Below are 18,614 nucleotides of genomic sequence, written 5' to 3'. Positions count from 1 at the left end.
GACAAAGCAAGACTCCATCTCCAAAAAAAAAAAAAAAAAAATCTGCAAATAAAATAGATTTTCTTTAGCAGCTACTGAAACAAATTCTATAATTGTAAAGTGCTAAATGACTATCAGAAAAATTAGAAGTTCCTGAAATCCTTCATATTTAGGTTGGATAATATTTTTCATCAATGAACTTACACATTAAAAAGAATTTAAAAGTAATAGCCACCATCATCATCTCATTTTTATTGAAAATCAGATGTTCCCCAACTTTGGCAATATTAGGCAGCAGTGGTACAAGGCTATAGGTATTTAAATATACACTTTGTAAATTTTCAAGGGAGATCTTAGACTTTCTTCTTCCCATGTAACAGTAACCTACCTATCACAGAGGGTGGGAGGGAAGGAGGAAACCTCCCCTTTCTTTTCTCCTTTTTTTTTTTTTTTTTTTTTTTGAGACAGAGTCTCACTCTGTTACCTAGGCTGGAGTGCAGTGGTGCAATCTTGGCTCACTGCAACCTCCGCCTCCCAGGTCAAGTGATTCTCCTTCCTCAGCCTCCCGAGTAGCTGGAATTATAGGCACCCACCACCACACCTGGCTAATTTTTGTATTTTTAGTAGAGATGGGATTTTGCCATGTTGGCCAGGCTGGTCTCAAACTCCTGACCTCAGTTGATCTGCCCACCTCGGCCTCCCAAAGTGCTGGGATTACAGGTGTGAGCCACTGTGTCCGGCCCTCCCTTTAATTTTTGTTACAAATGTTCTGTTATTTTCTGGGCATGTTTCTTTCTAAATTATTGATTACTATTAAATTAATATTTTCTGGGCATACTTCTTTCTAAAATATTGATTACTAGTAAATGAATATTTCTTACTATTAAATTAATATTTGTTGCTTCACAACAATTATACATTTTATGATCAAATTTTAAATTTTAACCATCCACATCCAAAACAAAAGCTTATTATTCTTAATATCAATGTAAGTATTTATACTAGGTTATTTTTATCCTCTGTGCATTCAAAGAAATTGAGCTGAATGTATTTGGAGATCCAGTAATTGAAACTGGCTTAAGAGTATAAAAAGATAGGCTAAACATTTATAGTGTGTGAGATTCCTAAAATTTGCTTTATGTTTTTCACCTAAATTTCACTTTATGTGAAAGGTAATACAGATAAGAATGTTCAGTGGCCAAACAATTAAAAAGCAGCATTCACTTCTACAGTATAGGTATAAAGAGTAAGTCTTCCTATACAGCTTATATTGTATATATTGTGATTAAATTTTAGTATTCTTTAGTTTACCCGATAGTTGCAAAATCTTTCAAAACTTAATGAGTATATTCCTCTACACATTCCAAGGCTTTAGCAATGATCGCAGACTCTGAATTAAAAGGTCTCCAGAAAACAAGTGCACAGCTAGCAGGTTTATTGTTAGAACTACAATGAGCAAACCTGGATCAAAGAAACAGTTCCACTTCTTTTCACCTCAAAATTAAAGAGGACACTAAACAGTTTAATAAAACTAAATACACCATCAGTACAAGTTTCCATCCTTTCCATCGAAATACTTAATTCCACCACAAATAACCTAGAAAACATTTTGCAATATCAAACAAAGCTCCAATCAGATGTTAAAGATGTCTGTGCTTACCAGTGGTGATGTCATCATCAACAAGGTCATGCTCTTCCTCCTGGACTTTTGCTTCAGGCCCTGAGGCATCAGGAGCCGTGGTGATAGTCTGCATGGCTTCTGATGTGACTCCAGCTAAAACAAATATGAATCACAAGGCTTCATTTTAAAAAATGAAAAGTAAGCCAAACAGAAATTTTGAAGATTTTTAATTTACTTAATGGACATAAACACAATACATTAAAAATATATATATGTTCACCAAAATGAGAGACACAAATCAATGAATAAAACATTCATGTGTGCTCTATTTATTTGTATGTATATATGGTGTGTACTATATTTACTTTTAACCAAGATCTGGGAAAAACAGAAACAGGATGCTGAAGTATTACATTTTTTACTTGATTCCTTTCAACATTTTTGCTACAGTTACTTTGGCTGATTTTGACAATTATTCAACAAAGAGGAAAGTGTGGATTGTTTTAAAAGTTTACTTCTTTTTAATGTTAGTTTGTTTATAATTTGGGAGTTGGGAGGAAAGACGAAGACAGGAGAAGAATTTGTGCCCTGGGGCTAAGTAACGGACCTGAAACACACTACCCAAAAAAAAGTATAACATCTCCCACTATGAAGGAATTTGATATAAGGTCACGTAATTATCACAATGAAAGAACCTAACTGAAAGCAGACAAGCAAAGAAGTTCAGAGGCCAAAAGCTTCCATTCTGTAAATCGCCTGAGAATTTGCCAGCTCACACAAATGTCTTTTCCTTACATACCTATCATTTCATCTTTGATGATATGTATTTGTTATCATCTTGCATCTGTCACATTATTTCTCAATTTCGCAAAAGATACTAGGGTGCATCGATATTTTTCACATGGTTATCAAAACATATTTCTCAATCATGATGATATAAAAATTTCCCCATTAGAAGCTACTCTAGGAGTTAAACTTTCTAACCAAATCACCTTAAAAGGATATCAATAACTGCCTACTTAGAATCCATTTAAATATTTTAAAGACCAAACACTTCTTTCGTTCAAGGACTTCTTTTCTTCCAAGGGGTATTAACTTAAACATTTATGTGAAATTCAGCCTTGCTACCTCCGGTTAACCAAAGGCATCAAAAGAGGAAGAACCGAAGAACCTTAGTCACAAACCACCATAACAAATCCAGAAATGGACCTACCAGTAGGCAGTTCCAAGCTCTAAGGTTTAAACTTGTGGACTAAAACACACCATTTTGGTACCACTGTTTATTCAGAGTTGCTTTAAATAATAATAATAATGCTAAAGAATGATCCCTGATGAATAAAAAATGACAAAGCCACAACTTTGCAGAAGCATTTTTTTTTTAATTTTTAACTTTTATTTTAGGTTTAGGGGTACATGTGCAGGTTTGCTATATAGGTAAATTGCATGTCATGGGGGTTTAGTGTACAAATTATTTCATTACCCAGGTAATAAGCATAGTACCCAAGAGGTAGTTTTTCAATCCTTACCATCCTACCACCCTCCACCCTCAAGTACACCCCGGTGTCTGTTGTTCCCTTCTTTGTCTCCATATGTACTCAATGTTTAACTTACAGAAGCACTTTTATTGTTAGATTTATATGATCAATTTTAACATAAAGGAGGGGATGTACTAGAAAAATAATATTACTTTATTAAAAATAGCTATCAGTAAAATAACCACAAAGAGGAGATGAGAAGGTAAGCATCACATTCCTAAATAGATATTGCTCAAATACAAAATCAAAAATCATGATTTCATACTAAATCAATATATAAATCTTTAAAATATCTGAGTCCCCATTTCTTGCTTAGAACTTGATAATTTTTAAAATGATCAGAGAAACATTGAAAAAATATTAAGAAATAGTTTGGATAGTAACAATCAGCATTAGTATTTTCATTTCCTATAAAATTAAGGGATCAATGAAAATAAAGCTGGCATTTATGTAGTAACAAGCTTATGGATCCATTTACATTTATCTCATTTAATCAGAGAGGCTAAGTAATTGTTCAACATAATATGGCTACTAAATTCAGGAACGAGAATTGAGACGTAGGTCTTTTGATTTCAAACTTCAATATCAATTTACCACCAAGTCTTTCCAGGGACTGAGCTCCTGGGGACAAGGTGGGAGGTGTCACAGAACATCACAGCATAACCTTGAGAAATCACAGAATCACACAATACTGATTATAAATACTACCAAGCATTCCACAGAGTTCCTGTGCTGTGCCAGTTAACTATTCAACCAAGGGAATTCAGTATTTTGGAACAGAGCTTAAGGAACAAACATATACATCTCAAAGTAACTGAGGCTGAAAGACCAGGGAGTTGTGCTAAAACTGGTTCTTTGATTGATGCTTTCCAAAACTTAGTAAGGGTTATAAAATCCTTGCCAGAAAAAAAAAATACAAAGAAAACTACAGACCGGTATCTCTCATAAAGATAGTCTCAAGAATTCACAACAAAAATAAAAGCAAATAGGATACAGCAACATATAAAAAGAACTATATACCATGACCAAGTAGGGTTTATTCCCAGCATGAAAGAGGTTCAACTGGCCAAAATGGATCAATAAGATCCAAAATATTAACAGGCTGAAGAAGAAAAAAAGAATTCCTGATCATATCAATCATTTGAAAAAATTCAACATCCATTCATGATTTTTTTTAAAAAAAAACCTCTAAGAAAGTAAGAGTACAGAGGAACTTGATAAAGAGCATCTACTAAAAGCCTACAACTAACATTACACTTAATGGTGAAAGTCTAAAATGCTTTTGCCCTATGATCAGGAATATGGCAAAGATAGTCACACTCACCACTCTTACTTAACAAATCATTGGAAGTTCTACCCAATGCCACAAAGCAAGAAAATACACACACATACACACAGTTTACAAAGAACAATGTAATTGCCCTATGTGATGGTTAATTTTAAGTGTTGACTTGATTGGATTAAGGGATACCTAGAGAGCGGGTAAAGTATTACCTATGGGTATGTGAGTGACGGTGTTTCCTGAGGAGACTGGTGTGTGAGTCAGTGTACTGAGTGGGAAAAATCGGCACTCAATGTGGGCAGACGCCATTCAATTACCTGGGGGCCCTGGTTGAACAAAAGAGCAGAGAAAAAGCAAATTCTCACTCCTGGAGCTGGGACATCCTTTTTCTTCTGCCCTTGGACATCAGAATTTTAGGTTCTCTAGCCTTTGGACTCCAGGACTTACACCCAGCAACCCTGTGGGTTCTCAGGGCTTTGGCCATGGACTGAGAATTACACCCTTGGCTTCCCTGATTCTGAGGACTTTAGACTTAAACTGAGCCCCACCACCAGCTTCGCTGGGTCTCCCACTTACAGATGGCCTATCCTGAGACATTCCAGCCTTTGTAATTGCATGAGCCAACTGCATGAGCCAATTCCCCTAATAAGTCCCCTTTTCTCTCTCTCCCTCTTCTCTCTGTCTCTCCATGTATTCTTTTGGTTCTGTTTCTCTGGAGAACTCTGACTAATACACCCTACTCAAAGATAAAATGATTGTTTACAGGGAAATACAGAGGAATTATCGAAACTAATAAGTGAGTTCAGCAAGGCTGCAAAATATAAGAAAAAACATGGAAAACATCGATTCTATTTCTATATGTTAGTAATGAACAACGGACACCTAATTTTTTTAAAGCCACAATACTATTAACAGTAATTACAAAAACTAAAATACTTAGATGTAAATCTGAAAAACCACAAACAGGTCTTGTATGCTGACAACTACAAAACACTGATGAAAGAAATCAAAGGAGATCTAAACAAATGAAACAGAGAATTACACTGTGTTCATGGAATTGGAAGATTCAAAATAGGAAAGATGCCAATTCTCCACAAATTGATTGATATACAGATTTAATGCAATTTCTAACAAAATCCCAGTAAGTTTTTTTGTAGATATCAAAAGTATTCTAAAATTATATTAAAAGCAAAGGAATTAGAATAAAACAATTCTGAAAGTGAATAAAGTAGAAAAAAGTCATTTTACCCCATTTTAAGACTTATATAAAGTTATTAAAACCATGTGACTTTGGCAAAGTAATAAACAGTAGGTTAACGTAACAGAATAGAGAACCGAGAAACAGACACACACCAATCTGCCAAAATGATTTTAGACAGAGGTGTAAAACCAATTCAATGGGGTAAGGATAATCTCGTCAAAACAGGGCTAGAACAACTGAACATCCATAAGCAAAAAAAATAAACCTTGACCTAAGGCTCATAATTTATATAAATAGTAACTCAAAGTAGATCATGGACTGAAATCTAATACATAAAAGTATAAAATTAAAAAAAAAAACTCAGGAGAAAATCTCTGAAATGTAAGTTTAGACTTGACACCAAAAGCACGATCTATAAAAGAAAAAATTGGCAAAGTGGGCTTCATTAAAACTTTTAGACTTTTGTTCTACAAAGGCCCTATTAAGAAGATGAAAAGACAAGCTCCAAAATGAGAGAAAAAATTCACAAATCACATGTCCAACAAGTAATTAGTACCTGGACTGTTTAAGGAACTCTCAAAACTCAAGAGTAAACAATCTGGCATTTCCTCAGAAGGTTAAACATAGAGTTACCATGTGACCTAGCAATTTTACTGCTAGCGAATGAAAACATATGTCCACAAAAAAGCATCTACACGAACATTCACAGCAGCCTTATTCATAAAAGCCAAAAAGTGGAAAGTATCCAAATGTTCATCAACTGATGAATAAATGATAAATTCATACAATAGAATATTATATAGCAATACAAAGAAATGAAGTTCTAATACATGCTATGGCATGAATAAATACTAACAATTTTAACGCTAAATAAAAGAAGTCGCAAAACATTACATGCCATATGATTCCATTTACACAAAATGTCTAGAAGAAGCAAATCTATGGAGACAGAAAGTAAATGTGTTGATTGGCCTAGGGCTGAGGTGGCTGGATGGAACATGGAGTAATGCCAATGGAGGCTGAGGTTTCACTTTGGGGTGTTTGAAACTGTCCTGAAGTTGACTGTGGAGATGCTTGTACAACTTTAAATCAGCTAAAAAACCACTGAATTGTACACTTTCAAGGTTGAATTTAATATTAAGTGAATTATGTGTCAATAAAGCTGAATTTTTAAAAGTTTGGTTTTCTAACATTCCAGATCAACCAAGGTATCCATGCCACCTCAGTGTACTCTCTTGATACTTTTTTCTGCCATACAGCTGAAGAAAAAAGGGAGGAAAAAAGTCACATAGAACATTTATACAATAAGAAAGCAAAATTCACCACAAATATTTTGTTTCAGAAAGGCATAATTTTCTGCTGAAAATTTTTAAAAATTAAACTATATTCTTTATGTTGACCATATTTATAACTAAATTAATCCTCAGTCAAAATTTCTGTATTATTTTGTTCCCAATCAATAAGAAGTGATTGATTTGTTTACTTCAAAATTATATATATATTTCATTTTTTAAAGATCAGCAAAATATTCTTGACTCCCATAATACAGGGCACTGTGATAGCAACAGACTACTTACGATTTCTAACCTTTTTGGAAGACAGTAAAGGGGTAGGAGAAACTGAGAACGGACAGCCCAAATTACCACACTCAACTCTCAAATCCAAATGGCACAGCTCATTTAAAACTAATTTTAACCATTTGCTTTAAGGAAAATCTGATAGGTGCTTTTAACTTTTGAAGTTTTCAGCCATATAGTTATGGTAGAAGATTATTAAAAACCATTATTTAATACTTCTAAGCAAGGTAGTCATTATCTGCAAAAGAAGGAATAATATTTTTTAAAATTCCCAGCCATAAACCTGGCTATTTCTACTTTCTACCTTATTTAGTTCCATCAGGACCTTATGTTAATGGATCGAGATAACAGTAGACTTTCTATAAAAGGCAAAACAAAAATGAAATCAGTGGTTGCCAGGGGTTAGGAGTGTGACAAAAGGATTGACTATAAAGAGGTAAAGCAAAATTTTTAGAATAGTGAAAATAATCTATACCATGACTATTTACATGTGTTTAAAACTCACAGAACAATATGTTTAAAAGTGTGCATATATATATATATATATATATATATATACTTCCAAAATTTTAGCTTGTTAAAAAAAGATACAATAGAAGGTACTACATCACTGTCACAAAAGAGAATTGAAGATTATGCCAGAATACAATGCTATTTTCAACGAAACACAGAGACTAGAAAAAATAGTTTTAGTTCTCCCTGCCACAAAAAGCTTAGCCTTTGTGTACTATCCACTATCAAAGAAAATGAAATATCCTTGCAGAAAAAATAGGAGTCCACTAGGAAAATATATTTATGGAAATTTCAGGGTATTTTGTGTATCAAAGTTATAAATATTGTCAATTAATTATATCGTGTATTTTGGTATATTCTTTTGTACTTGATATAGTGAGCTTATTTGTCAAATTACACCACACAAGCTAAGGTTTACTTACTTTCTGAGTATTTCCAAAATATTTGACAGTGATGAAAATCTCATAAAGGTTCAATAAACACAACTTGAACAGAATTGAATACTTTCTATCTCATGGCACAAATTGCGGTATTTAAATATACTAGAAAATAACAGTAAGGGTACTTTGGGGAAAGAGATATGATAAAAAGAATAATAAGGAAATAAGGAGAGTAAAGAGATATAATAAAAAAGAAATACAATTAATGGAAAGATATGAGGCAGGTAAAAAACCAGTGAGTCTCCAAATCCAGATCTCACAAAATAAAAAACCAATGTACATTATACCAAACAACAGTTCTCAATAAACGAGTTTTATACCATGAATCAGGAGGAAAATGGGGGCAGAGGGGGAATGGAGTGGGGCAGAAAGCTGGTATGAGTAAGTTTGGACACAACAGTAAAAGGGAGGTGGGAGGGTTGTAGCTAGTAGCAGAAGTGAGAATTAGAGGACAAGAAAGACTATGAGATCCTCATGTCACCTAGATTTCTAAACGCTTAGATAACTCTTCATTGTGAAAAATCTATATACATAAAACTTTCCAATTTTATGCAATGTTTTTTAAGCCACTTTAGAAGTTTTTTCAAATGTAAATATGGATATGCGGTCTTCAAAATCAATGAAATTAAACTACACTCAACTAGCCCCACCAGTAAAATTGGGTATAGTATTCTAAAAATTATCTTTCATAAGCTTGTAAATTACCTTTATGAATTTTTTTCCAACTGGCTAACAATATCTGAGTAATAATAAATAATATGAACTCACAAGACTACAGTGTCATGTGATTAACATGAAATATGAGAACAAAATATTAATTTTTAATATAGTAACATGTAAAAACCAGCACTTTAACCAATATGGAAATATAAAACCACTTCAGTTCATTATAGTTTCATTTTTTTATTGAAGATTAGATGGTAGTGATAAACACTGCTAGGACTAAGAATGGAGAAGGATATTTATAAATATTAACAAAAATTCTATTTCTCATTCTCAGTAATATAGATTTCCACTGAGATTGAAAAATAGATCCAAAAGAATAGCAGATATTTTTATTTCATCAGTTCCTCACAACTGTGGTTTTCCAGTGGTCCAATTAAAGTACACTGGAGGCAATAATTTGATATGAACATTTACTGTGAATGAGGTGAAATTTAACAATAAGGGAGTATGTGAGTATCTACAGTTTCTTTTCAGGCAGATGGCTTGAATTTATTGGAAGCAGATCTCTGCAGTGACTGACCAACACTGCCCCACATTCCCCACAATCCTTATGACAGACAGACAGCCTGCCTCACATTAATTCACTTCACACCACTTCTATCGATCCACAGCCGGTTCCCTAGTCTCTCTGCACACATTGCCTGTCTGGCTGCCTACATCCACATCAGCACATACACACAAAGGCTATAGAAAGATAACCTTTTGCTTTCCATTAAAGACACAGTATCCACTTTTCCTTCTGCAATAACATCAAAAATATGAAATTAACAGTATAGATGTCTTGTAGAAAAGCCTTTCTGTAAGAAATAGTGAGGGTATTTATCCCTTATTCTGAATAAAGACCACTTCAATTTATCGAAAACAATAAAGTTAGTTTACTAAAGGCCACAAAGTAATTAGAGAAATAAAAATATAATTTAAAATAAGCAGAATGTCTTCAAGCTCAAATAACAATATAAGAATTATTTGGTAATATGAGTTTTGATCTTTGTTTCTGAAGAAATGAAATACATTTTTTTCCTAACTAGTATATTTTTTTTTTTTAGAAAACTGCTCTCATATAAAATGTAATTATTAGCAATTCTGAAAGCAACAAAAGGGAAACATTTACTGAAAAATAAGTAAGTAAAACAGAAAACAGGAAGTGTACTATATCAATGGAATATTAATGTGACAGCATAAAGCTTTATTATTTCTCTTTCCCAAAAAGAACTAAAAATTGATCCATCATTTAAAAAATCAAGCCTGATGCTTCTAATTATTGCATGTATTTTTTCAAAAATTTCTGTGAGATTTGCAGGATATGAGCTGACAACACCAATTTTGGTTTCAAAAGACACAAATAAACCAAAGATTATGTTGTTCAACCTATAAACTGTTACGAAACAAAGAAAAAACTGTTTTGATGCACAACTGTACTAAAGTATAAGCTTAACATTATAACCTCTGGCTGATTTAGAAACCCGAACTACAAGCAGAATTACATATCTCAGAACTGCGGTAAAGTATGTTCTTTTAGATAAGAAGTACCTTTGAAATCCTTCATGAATTTTCTTTTTTTTTTTGGCTAGGATCACCTAGGCAGAGGTTACATCATCAAGTGGTGACAAAAACAGTACACTCACTACATACAGTACATTACACCTGTTGTTATTTATAATAACAGCAAGCTGCTTTGGAAATCAAAGGGAAACTGATGAAGGCTGCTGAAGTCGATGGGTTTAAAAAGAGGATGTTAAGATGTGTATTGGGCCTGAAGGATGGTATAGATCTGAGTAACAGAGAGGCTGGCATTGCCAATATAAGTAAAGCAAAGTCATTATAATGGTAAACATAGCCATGCAATAGGTACAATAACTGTGCAATGGTATAGGTAACAGTGCAATGTTCCCTCATTATATTAAACACTCAAGGAGCCTCCAGGCTATTATGCAACAAGCCCTATACCAGAGACTAGAGACACAAAAGTACAAAGACATACCCTTAGCTTCCAAAAAGTTTATATGTAAACTGAGGGAGTCATTAAATAAATTTAAGCATGGAAAATACCTTAATTTTATTTGTGTTTAGAAAGGGCTCTCCTGTAGCAATGTAAAGAATGACTTGGAGGGACTCGATGAATGAAGGTAGCAATGAGGCCAATGATGTTAAAACCATGCTACTGGGAGCCCCAGTAGTTCCTCAGAAATGCCAGAAGGGAGACCTCTACCCTCCCCATCCTTACCTCTTTCTATGTGGTTGTGTGTATGCATGCATGCACACACATCCCCATGTTTTACAGAAGTTTCATTTGAAGAAAGGATACCGCTTTTTTAAAAGTCTGAAAATCACTGATCTATATATTTTTTTAAAGACAGTATTTAATGGAGAGAAAATCAAGAGTAGTTTTCAGTTAAAACATACAGAATGGTAGGGCTGTTCTCTGAGCATGGGGAAGGCAGGAGGAAAAATTTATTCATTTAACTTCTTTGAATGATAGTTATACTAGGCAAAGAAAATAAAAATGAAGGTAGAGAAACACAAAGACTTTACACTAGAGAAGCTAATAGCCATAATGAAAATACAGATTTATTAATGAATAAGTGAAAATAGTTTACATATGGAGAAAAATCAGCTCTTCTTAGGATGGGAAAAGGAAGAAATACATGTCAAAGACAATTTCACAAGAAGGAAATATTTGAGTTGGGTCTTGAAATATGTATAAGAATTCACAATGAATGACACTAGGTGAAGAAAATTCCAGGAAGAAAGGGTATGCTAAAAGTCCCTGGTGCATCTACAGAAGCAGGTAGCAGGAGAATAAACAGTGTGAGAAGAGGTACGCAATGAGGCTAATAAAACATTTGAGGCTAGAGCCCCAAAGGCAATGAGAAACAGGGTACTAACAGAAAATTTGAAGCAAGAAAGAAAATTTCATTCTTTAAAACAGATGCCTGGTTCCAGCATGGAAAATGAAGTAGAATCATTGGTAAATATAATTACAAGGTTGCTAGGGCAGGTGACTATGCAATGAAAGTAAATAAAAACTTCAATACCCGAGATTTGGGGATAAGTAAAAAAAAAAAACAAAAAAAAATCCTATGATTTCTCTTTCTGGTCATCAGAATAGTTCAGGAACTCAGTTTTGGGTAGAGCCAGAAGCAGTTGTTAAAGACAATTATGAAGGCAGAGAGTTTAATGTAGTGTCAATCATAATCTCCAAAGACACAATCCCCAATGCCATAATCCTAAATGTTGAAATCTCGAAAGATGGAAATTCCTAAAAATCAAAAGCTCTACAATCTAAAACTCCAAATGACGAAAATCTCTAGAGTCTAAATTCCCCAAAATCATAATCCCAAAAGAGTAAAACCCCAAATTCTGAACTCCTGAAAGCCCGATTCTGGGGAAGTGATCAGTGCACTTTTTGGTTGTATGCAGGATAGTTACATCATGTTAGCTACATCATGTTAGGAAGTATTACCTTTTTATTGTCTTCACTTGGAAATTAAATGTGTTTAAGGAGGTGTGGATGGGTAACAGCCTGACAAGGGGTAGACTTGTGGACTTAATTTTGGTATCAATTTAACTCGATTAAGGAACATCTAGAAACCAACCCAAAGCATTACTTAGGGTGTGCCTGTAAGAGTGTTTCCAGAGACGATTAATGTGAGAGTCTGAGTGGACTAGGTGGGGAAGATCTGCCCTCAGTGTTGGCAGAAAGCATCCAATTGGTCTCCCAGGGTCCAGGGAGAACAACTGCAGAAGGGAAATTGGTCTCTGAGAGCTGGGACAGACACTTCTCTTCTGCTGCCTTAAACATCAGAAATTTGACTCTACAAAAGTGCATTATCACAACATTGACTTTGTGTATAAGCATTCTGCATGTATGTAAAAATGTTGAAAGTTCCTCAATAAATGAAGAGATGTTCCTTTTGTACATCTGCATTTGTGAAAAATGTCTCAAAATCACAGCTCTCAAATCCACATTGCCTATGTGATGAGTTGTCGCAGTTTTTGATCACTCTCATCAAAAGACTTAGATTGTCTAACACAGTATCTCAGCGGACCACTGTTATAAAGCTGAGTACACACAATCACCAACCACAGTGATATGCATTAATACATTTCACTTTTTGACTTACTTCTTTATGAATAGGTTCACCGACTCGTAACTGTTATATCCATATGACTGTCATTAGTATACCAGAGATTTTATGCTTATAAAACACAGATGTTATTGTTGCTTATTTTATTGTGTGAAGTGGACTATGAAGGGTTCTGACACGTTTTTTATGTTTCTCAAATAAATTCTCTATAAAAATGTAGAAACTATATTTTAAATTACTTTTTCCAGAATTATATTTTCAGGATTTTGATCTTTTGAATTATGATTCTCAGGGTTTTAGACTTTAAGGATTCTAATCTTTTGGGATTTCAATATTTGGAATTTTAGAGTTTGAGATTGTGTGTTTCAAGATTATGGCTCAAATCCAGTTTAATCTACTAGCAGACAATCCCAGAGACGTAACAAATAAAAAGCAATAATTTCTGGCAACCCAGCCAGGCTGCCTTTGTGTCATTGTATAAAACCTGATGAATACAAGATAATAGACAGTGATATGTCATACATTAAATTCAATGATGGACCAGGTGTGGTGGCTCACGTTTGTAAACCCAGCACTTTGGGAGGCTGAGGTGGCAGATCTCTTCAGCCAGGAGTTCGAGTCCTGCCTGAGCAACTTGGCAAAACCTCATCTCTACAAAAAAATACAAATATTAGGCTGGGCACGGTGGTGCACACCTGTAATCCCAGCTACTGAAAAGGTTAAGGTGGGAATATTGCTTGAGCTTGGGAGGTAAAGGCTGCAGTGAGCCATGATGGCACCGCTACACTCCACCCTGGGCAACGGAGCAAGACCCTGTCTCAAAAATTAATTAATTAATTAGATAAATTCAATGATGGATACAAGGTGTTGAGTTTAGCACAGTGCCTGAGATGTGGTAAGTGCTCAATAAGTAGCATTATAGTATCATTAAAGTTATTACCATTGCTTTTGTTATTATCAATTTTTGCTTATTGTTATTCTTTTTTTTCCTAACTTCAGGAAAATACTGAATATTCAGCTTATTATTATTATTATTATACTTTAGGCTTTATGGTACATGTGCGCAATGTGCAGGTAAGTTACATATGTATACATGTGCCATGCTGGTGTGCTGCACCCACCAACTCGTCATCTAGCATTAGGTATATCTCCCAATGCTATCCCTCCCCCCTCCCCCCACCCCACAACAGTCCCCGAAGTGTGATGTTCCCCTTCCTGTGTCCATGTGTTCCCACTGTTCAATTCCCACCTATGAGTGAGAATATGCGGTGTTTGGTTTTTTGTTCTTGCGATAGTTTACTGAGAATGATGATTTCCAATTTCATCCATGTCCCTACAAAGGACATGAACTCATCATTTTTTATGGCTGCATAGTATTCCATGGTGTATATGTGCCACATTTTCTTAATCCAGTCTATCATTGTTGGACATTTGGGTTGGTTCCAAGTCTTTGCTATTGTGAATAATGCTGCAATAAACATACGTGTGCATGTGTCTTGATAGCAGCATGATTTATAGTCCTTTGGGTATATACCCAGTAATGGGATGGCTGGGTCAAATGGAATTTCTAGTTCTAGATCCCTGAGGAATCGCCACACTGACTCCCACAAGGGTTGAACTAGTTTACAGTCCCACCAACAGTGTAAAAGTGTTCCTGTTTCTCCACATCCTCTCCAGCACCTGTTCTTTCTTGACTTTTTAATGATTGCCATTCTAACTGGTGTGAGATGGTATCTCATTGTGGTTTTGATTTGCATTTCTCTGATGGCCAGTGATGGTGAGCATTTTTTCACGTGTTTTTTGGCTGCATAAATGTCTTGAGAAGTGTCTGTTCACGTCCTTCGCCCACTTTTTGATGGGGTTGTTTTTTTCTTGTAAATTTGTTGGACTTCATTGTAGATTCTGGATATTAGCCCTTTGTCAGATGAGTAGGTTGCGAAAATTTTCTCCCATTTTGTAGGTTGCCTGTTCACTCTGATGGTAGTTTCCTTTGCTGTGCAGAAGCTCTTGAGTTTAATTAGATCCCATTTGTCAATTTTGGCTTTTGTTGCCATTGCTTTTGGTGTTTTAGACATGAAGTCCTTGCCCATGCCTATGTCCTGAATGGTAATGCCTAGGTTTTCTTCTAGGGTTTTTATGGTTTTAGGTCTAACGTTTAAGTCTTTAATCCATCTTGAATTGATTTTTGTATAAGGTGTAAGGAAGGGATCCAGTTTCAGCTTTCTACATATGGCTAGCCAGTTTTCCCAGCACCATTTATTAAATAGGGAATCCTTTCCCCATTTCTTGTTTTTGTCAGGTTTGTCAAAGATCAGATAGTTGTAGATATGTGGCATTATTTCTGACGGCTCTGTTCTGTTCCATTGATCTATATCTCTGTTTTGGTACCAGTACCATGCTGTTTTGGTTACTGTAGCCTTGTAGTATAGTTTGAAGTCAGGTAGCGTGATGCCTCCAGCTTTGTTCTTTTGGCTTAGGATTGACTTGGCGATGCGGGCTCTTTTTTGGTTCCATATGAACTTTAAAGTAGTTTTTTCCAATTCTGTGAAGAAAGTCATTGGTAACTTGATGGGGATGACATTGAATCTGTAAATTACCTTGGGAAGGATGGCCGTTTTCATGATATTGATTCTTCCTATCCATGAGCATGGAATGTTCTTCCATTTGTTTGTATCCTCTTTTATTTCCTTGAGCAGTGGTTTGTAGTTCTCCTTGAAGAGGTCCTTCACATCCCTTGTAAGTTGGATTCCTAGGTATTTTATTCTCTTTGAAGCAATTGTGAATGGGAGTTCACTCATGATTTGGCTGTTTGTCTGCTATTGATGTATAAGAATGCTTGTGATTTTTGTACATTGATTTTGTATCCTGAGACTTTGCTGAAGTTGCTTATCAGCTTAAGGAGATTTTGGGCTGAGACAATGGGGTTTTCTAGATATACTATCATGTCATCTGCAAACAGGGACAATTTAACTTCCTCTTTTCCTAATTGAATACCCTTGATTTCCTTCTCTTGCCTAATTGCCCTGGCCAGAACTTCCAACACTATGTTGAATAGAAGTGGTGAGAGAGGGCATCCCTGTCTTGTGCCAGTTTTCAAAGGGAATGCTTCCAGTTTTTGCCCATTCAGTATGATATTGGCTGTGGGTTTGTCATAGATAGCTCTTATTATTTTGAGATACGTCCCATCAATACCTAATTTATTGAGAGTTTTTAGCATGAAGGGTTGTTGAATTTTTTCAAAGGCCTTTTCTGCATCTATTGAGATAATCATGTGGTTTTTGTCTTTGGTTCTGTTTATATGCTGGATTACATTGATTGATTTGCGTATATTGAACCAGCCTTGCATCCCAGGGATGAAGCCCACTTGATCATGGTGGATAAGCTTTTTGATGTGCTGCTGGATTCTGTTTGCCAGTATTTTATTGAGGATTTTTGCATCAATGTTCATCAAGGATATTGGTCTAAAATTCTCTTTTTTGGTTGTGTCTCTGCCCGGCTTTGGTATCAGGATGATGCTGGCCTCATAAAATGAGTTAGGGAGGATTCCCTCTTTTTCTATTGATTGGAATAGTTTCAGAAGGAATGGTACCAGTTCCTCCTTGTACCTCTGGTAGAATTCGGCTGTGAACCCATCTGGTCCTGGACTTTTTTTGGTTGGTAAGCTATTGATTATTGCCACAATTTCAGCTCCTGTTATTGGTCTATTCAGAGATTCAACTTCTTCCTGGTTTAGTCTTGGGAGGGTGTATGTGTTGAGGAATTTATCCATTTCTTCTAGATTTTCTAGTTTATTCGCATAGAGGTGTTTGTAATATTCTCTGATGGTAGTTTGTATTTCTGTGGGATCAGTGGTGATATCCCCTTTATCATTTTTTATTGCATCTATTTGATTCTTCTCTCTTTTTTTCTTTATTAATCTTGCTAGCGGTCTATCAATTTTGTTGATCCTTTCAAAAAACCAGCTCCTGGATTCATTTATTTTTTGAAGGGTTTTTTGTGTCTCTATTTCCTTCAGTTCTGCTGTGATTTTAGTTATTTCTTGCCTTCTGCTAGCTTTTGAATGTGTTTGCTCTTGCTTTTCTAGTTCTTTTAATTGTGATGTTAGGGTGTCAATTTTGGATCTTTCCTGCTTTCTCTTGTGTGCATTTAGTGCTATAAATTTCCCTCTACACACTGCTTTGAATGCATCCCAGAGATTCTGGTATGTTGTGTCTTGGTTCTCGTTGGTTTCAAAGAACATCTTTATTTCTGCCTTCATTTCATTATGTACCCAGTAGTCATTCAGGAGCAGGTTGTTCAGTTTCCACGTAGTTGAGCAGTTTTGAGTGAGATTCTTAATCCTGAGTTCTAGCTTGATTGCACTGTGATCTGAGAGATAGTTTGTTATAATTTCTGTTCTTTTACATTTATTGAGGAGAGCTTTACTTCCAAGTATATGGTCAATTTTGGAATAGGTGTGGTGTGGTGCTGAAAAAAATGTATATTCTGTTGATTTGGGGTGGACAGTTCTGTAGATGTCTATTAGGTCCACTTGGTGCAGAGCTGAGTTCAATTCCTGGGTATCCTTGTTGACTTTCTGTTTCATTGATCTGTCTAATGTTGACAGTGGGGTGTTAAAGTCTCCCATTATTAATGTGTGGGAGTCTAAGTCTCTTTGTAGGTCACTCAGGACTTGCTTTATGAATCTGGGTGCTCCTGTATTGGGTGCATATATATTTAGGATAGTTAGCTCTTCTTGTTGAATTAATCCCTTTACCATTATGTAATGGCCTTCTTTGTCTCTTTTGATCTTTGTTGGTTTAAAGTCTGTTTTATCAGAGACTAGGATTGCAACCCCTGCCTTTTTTTGTTTTCCATTTGCTTGGTAGATCTTCCTCCATCCTTTTATTTTGAGCCTATGTGTGTCTCTGCACGTGAGATGGGTTTCCTGAATACAGCACACTGATGGGTCTTGAGTCTTTATCCAATTTGCCAGTCTGTGTCTTTTAATTGGAGCATTTAGTCCATTTACATTTAAAGTTAATATTGTTATGTGTGCATCTGATCCTGTCATTATGATGTTAGCTGGTTATTTTGCTCATTAGTTGATGCAGTCTCTTCCTAGTCTCGATGGTCTTTACATTTCGGTATGATTTTGCAGTGGCTGGTACCGGTTGTGCCTTTCCATGTTTAGTGCTTCCTTCAGGAGCTCTTTTAGGGCAGGCCTGGTGGTGACAAAATCTCTCAGCATTTGCTTGTCTGTAAAGTATTTTATTTCTCCTTCACTTATGAAGCTTAGTTTGGCAGGATATGAAATTCTGGGTTGAAAATTCTTTTCTTTAAGAATGTTGAATATTGGCCCCCACTCTCTTCTGGCTTGTAGGGTTTCTGCCGAGAGATCCGCTGTTAGTCTGATGGGCTTCCCTTTGATGGTAACCCGACCTTTCTCTCTGGCTGCCCTTAACATTTTTTCCTTCATTTCAACTTTGGTGAATCTGACAATTATGTGTCTTGGAGTTGCTCTTCTCGAGGAGTATCTTTGTGGCGTTCTCTGTATTTCCTGAATCTGAATGTTGGCCTGCCTTGCTAGATTGGGGAGGTTCTCCTGGATAATATCCTGCAGAGTGTTTTCCAACTTGTTTCCATTCTCCCTGTCACTTTCAGGTACACCAA

At 35.5% G+C, this 18,614-nt stretch overlaps 1 protein-coding gene across 5 annotated transcripts in view; it reads right to left on the bottom strand.

The window, feature by feature from the left end:
- Nucleotides 1-18,614, bottom strand: part of WDR7 (WD repeat domain 7) — a 398,951-nt gene that overhangs the window by 227,552 nt on the left and 152,785 nt on the right. For all 5 annotated transcript variants that reach the window (XM_054538012.2, XM_054538011.2, XM_002828242.6 and 2 more), the window contains one exon: nt 1,640-1,753. In XM_054538012.2, coding sequence (XP_054393987.2) covers nt 1,640-1,753 — 114 coding nt within the window. The remainder of the gene's footprint in view (nt 1-1,639; nt 1,754-18,614) is intronic.

The sequence above is a fragment of the Pongo abelii genome, chromosome 17, assembly GCF_028885655.2.
Source record: "Pongo abelii isolate AG06213 chromosome 17, NHGRI_mPonAbe1-v2.0_pri, whole genome shotgun sequence".
NCBI lineage: Eukaryota > Metazoa > Chordata > Mammalia > Primates > Hominidae > Pongo > Pongo abelii.
Note: the sequence above shows the minus strand (reverse complement) of the source record. Positions and strands in the feature narration are given on the sequence as shown.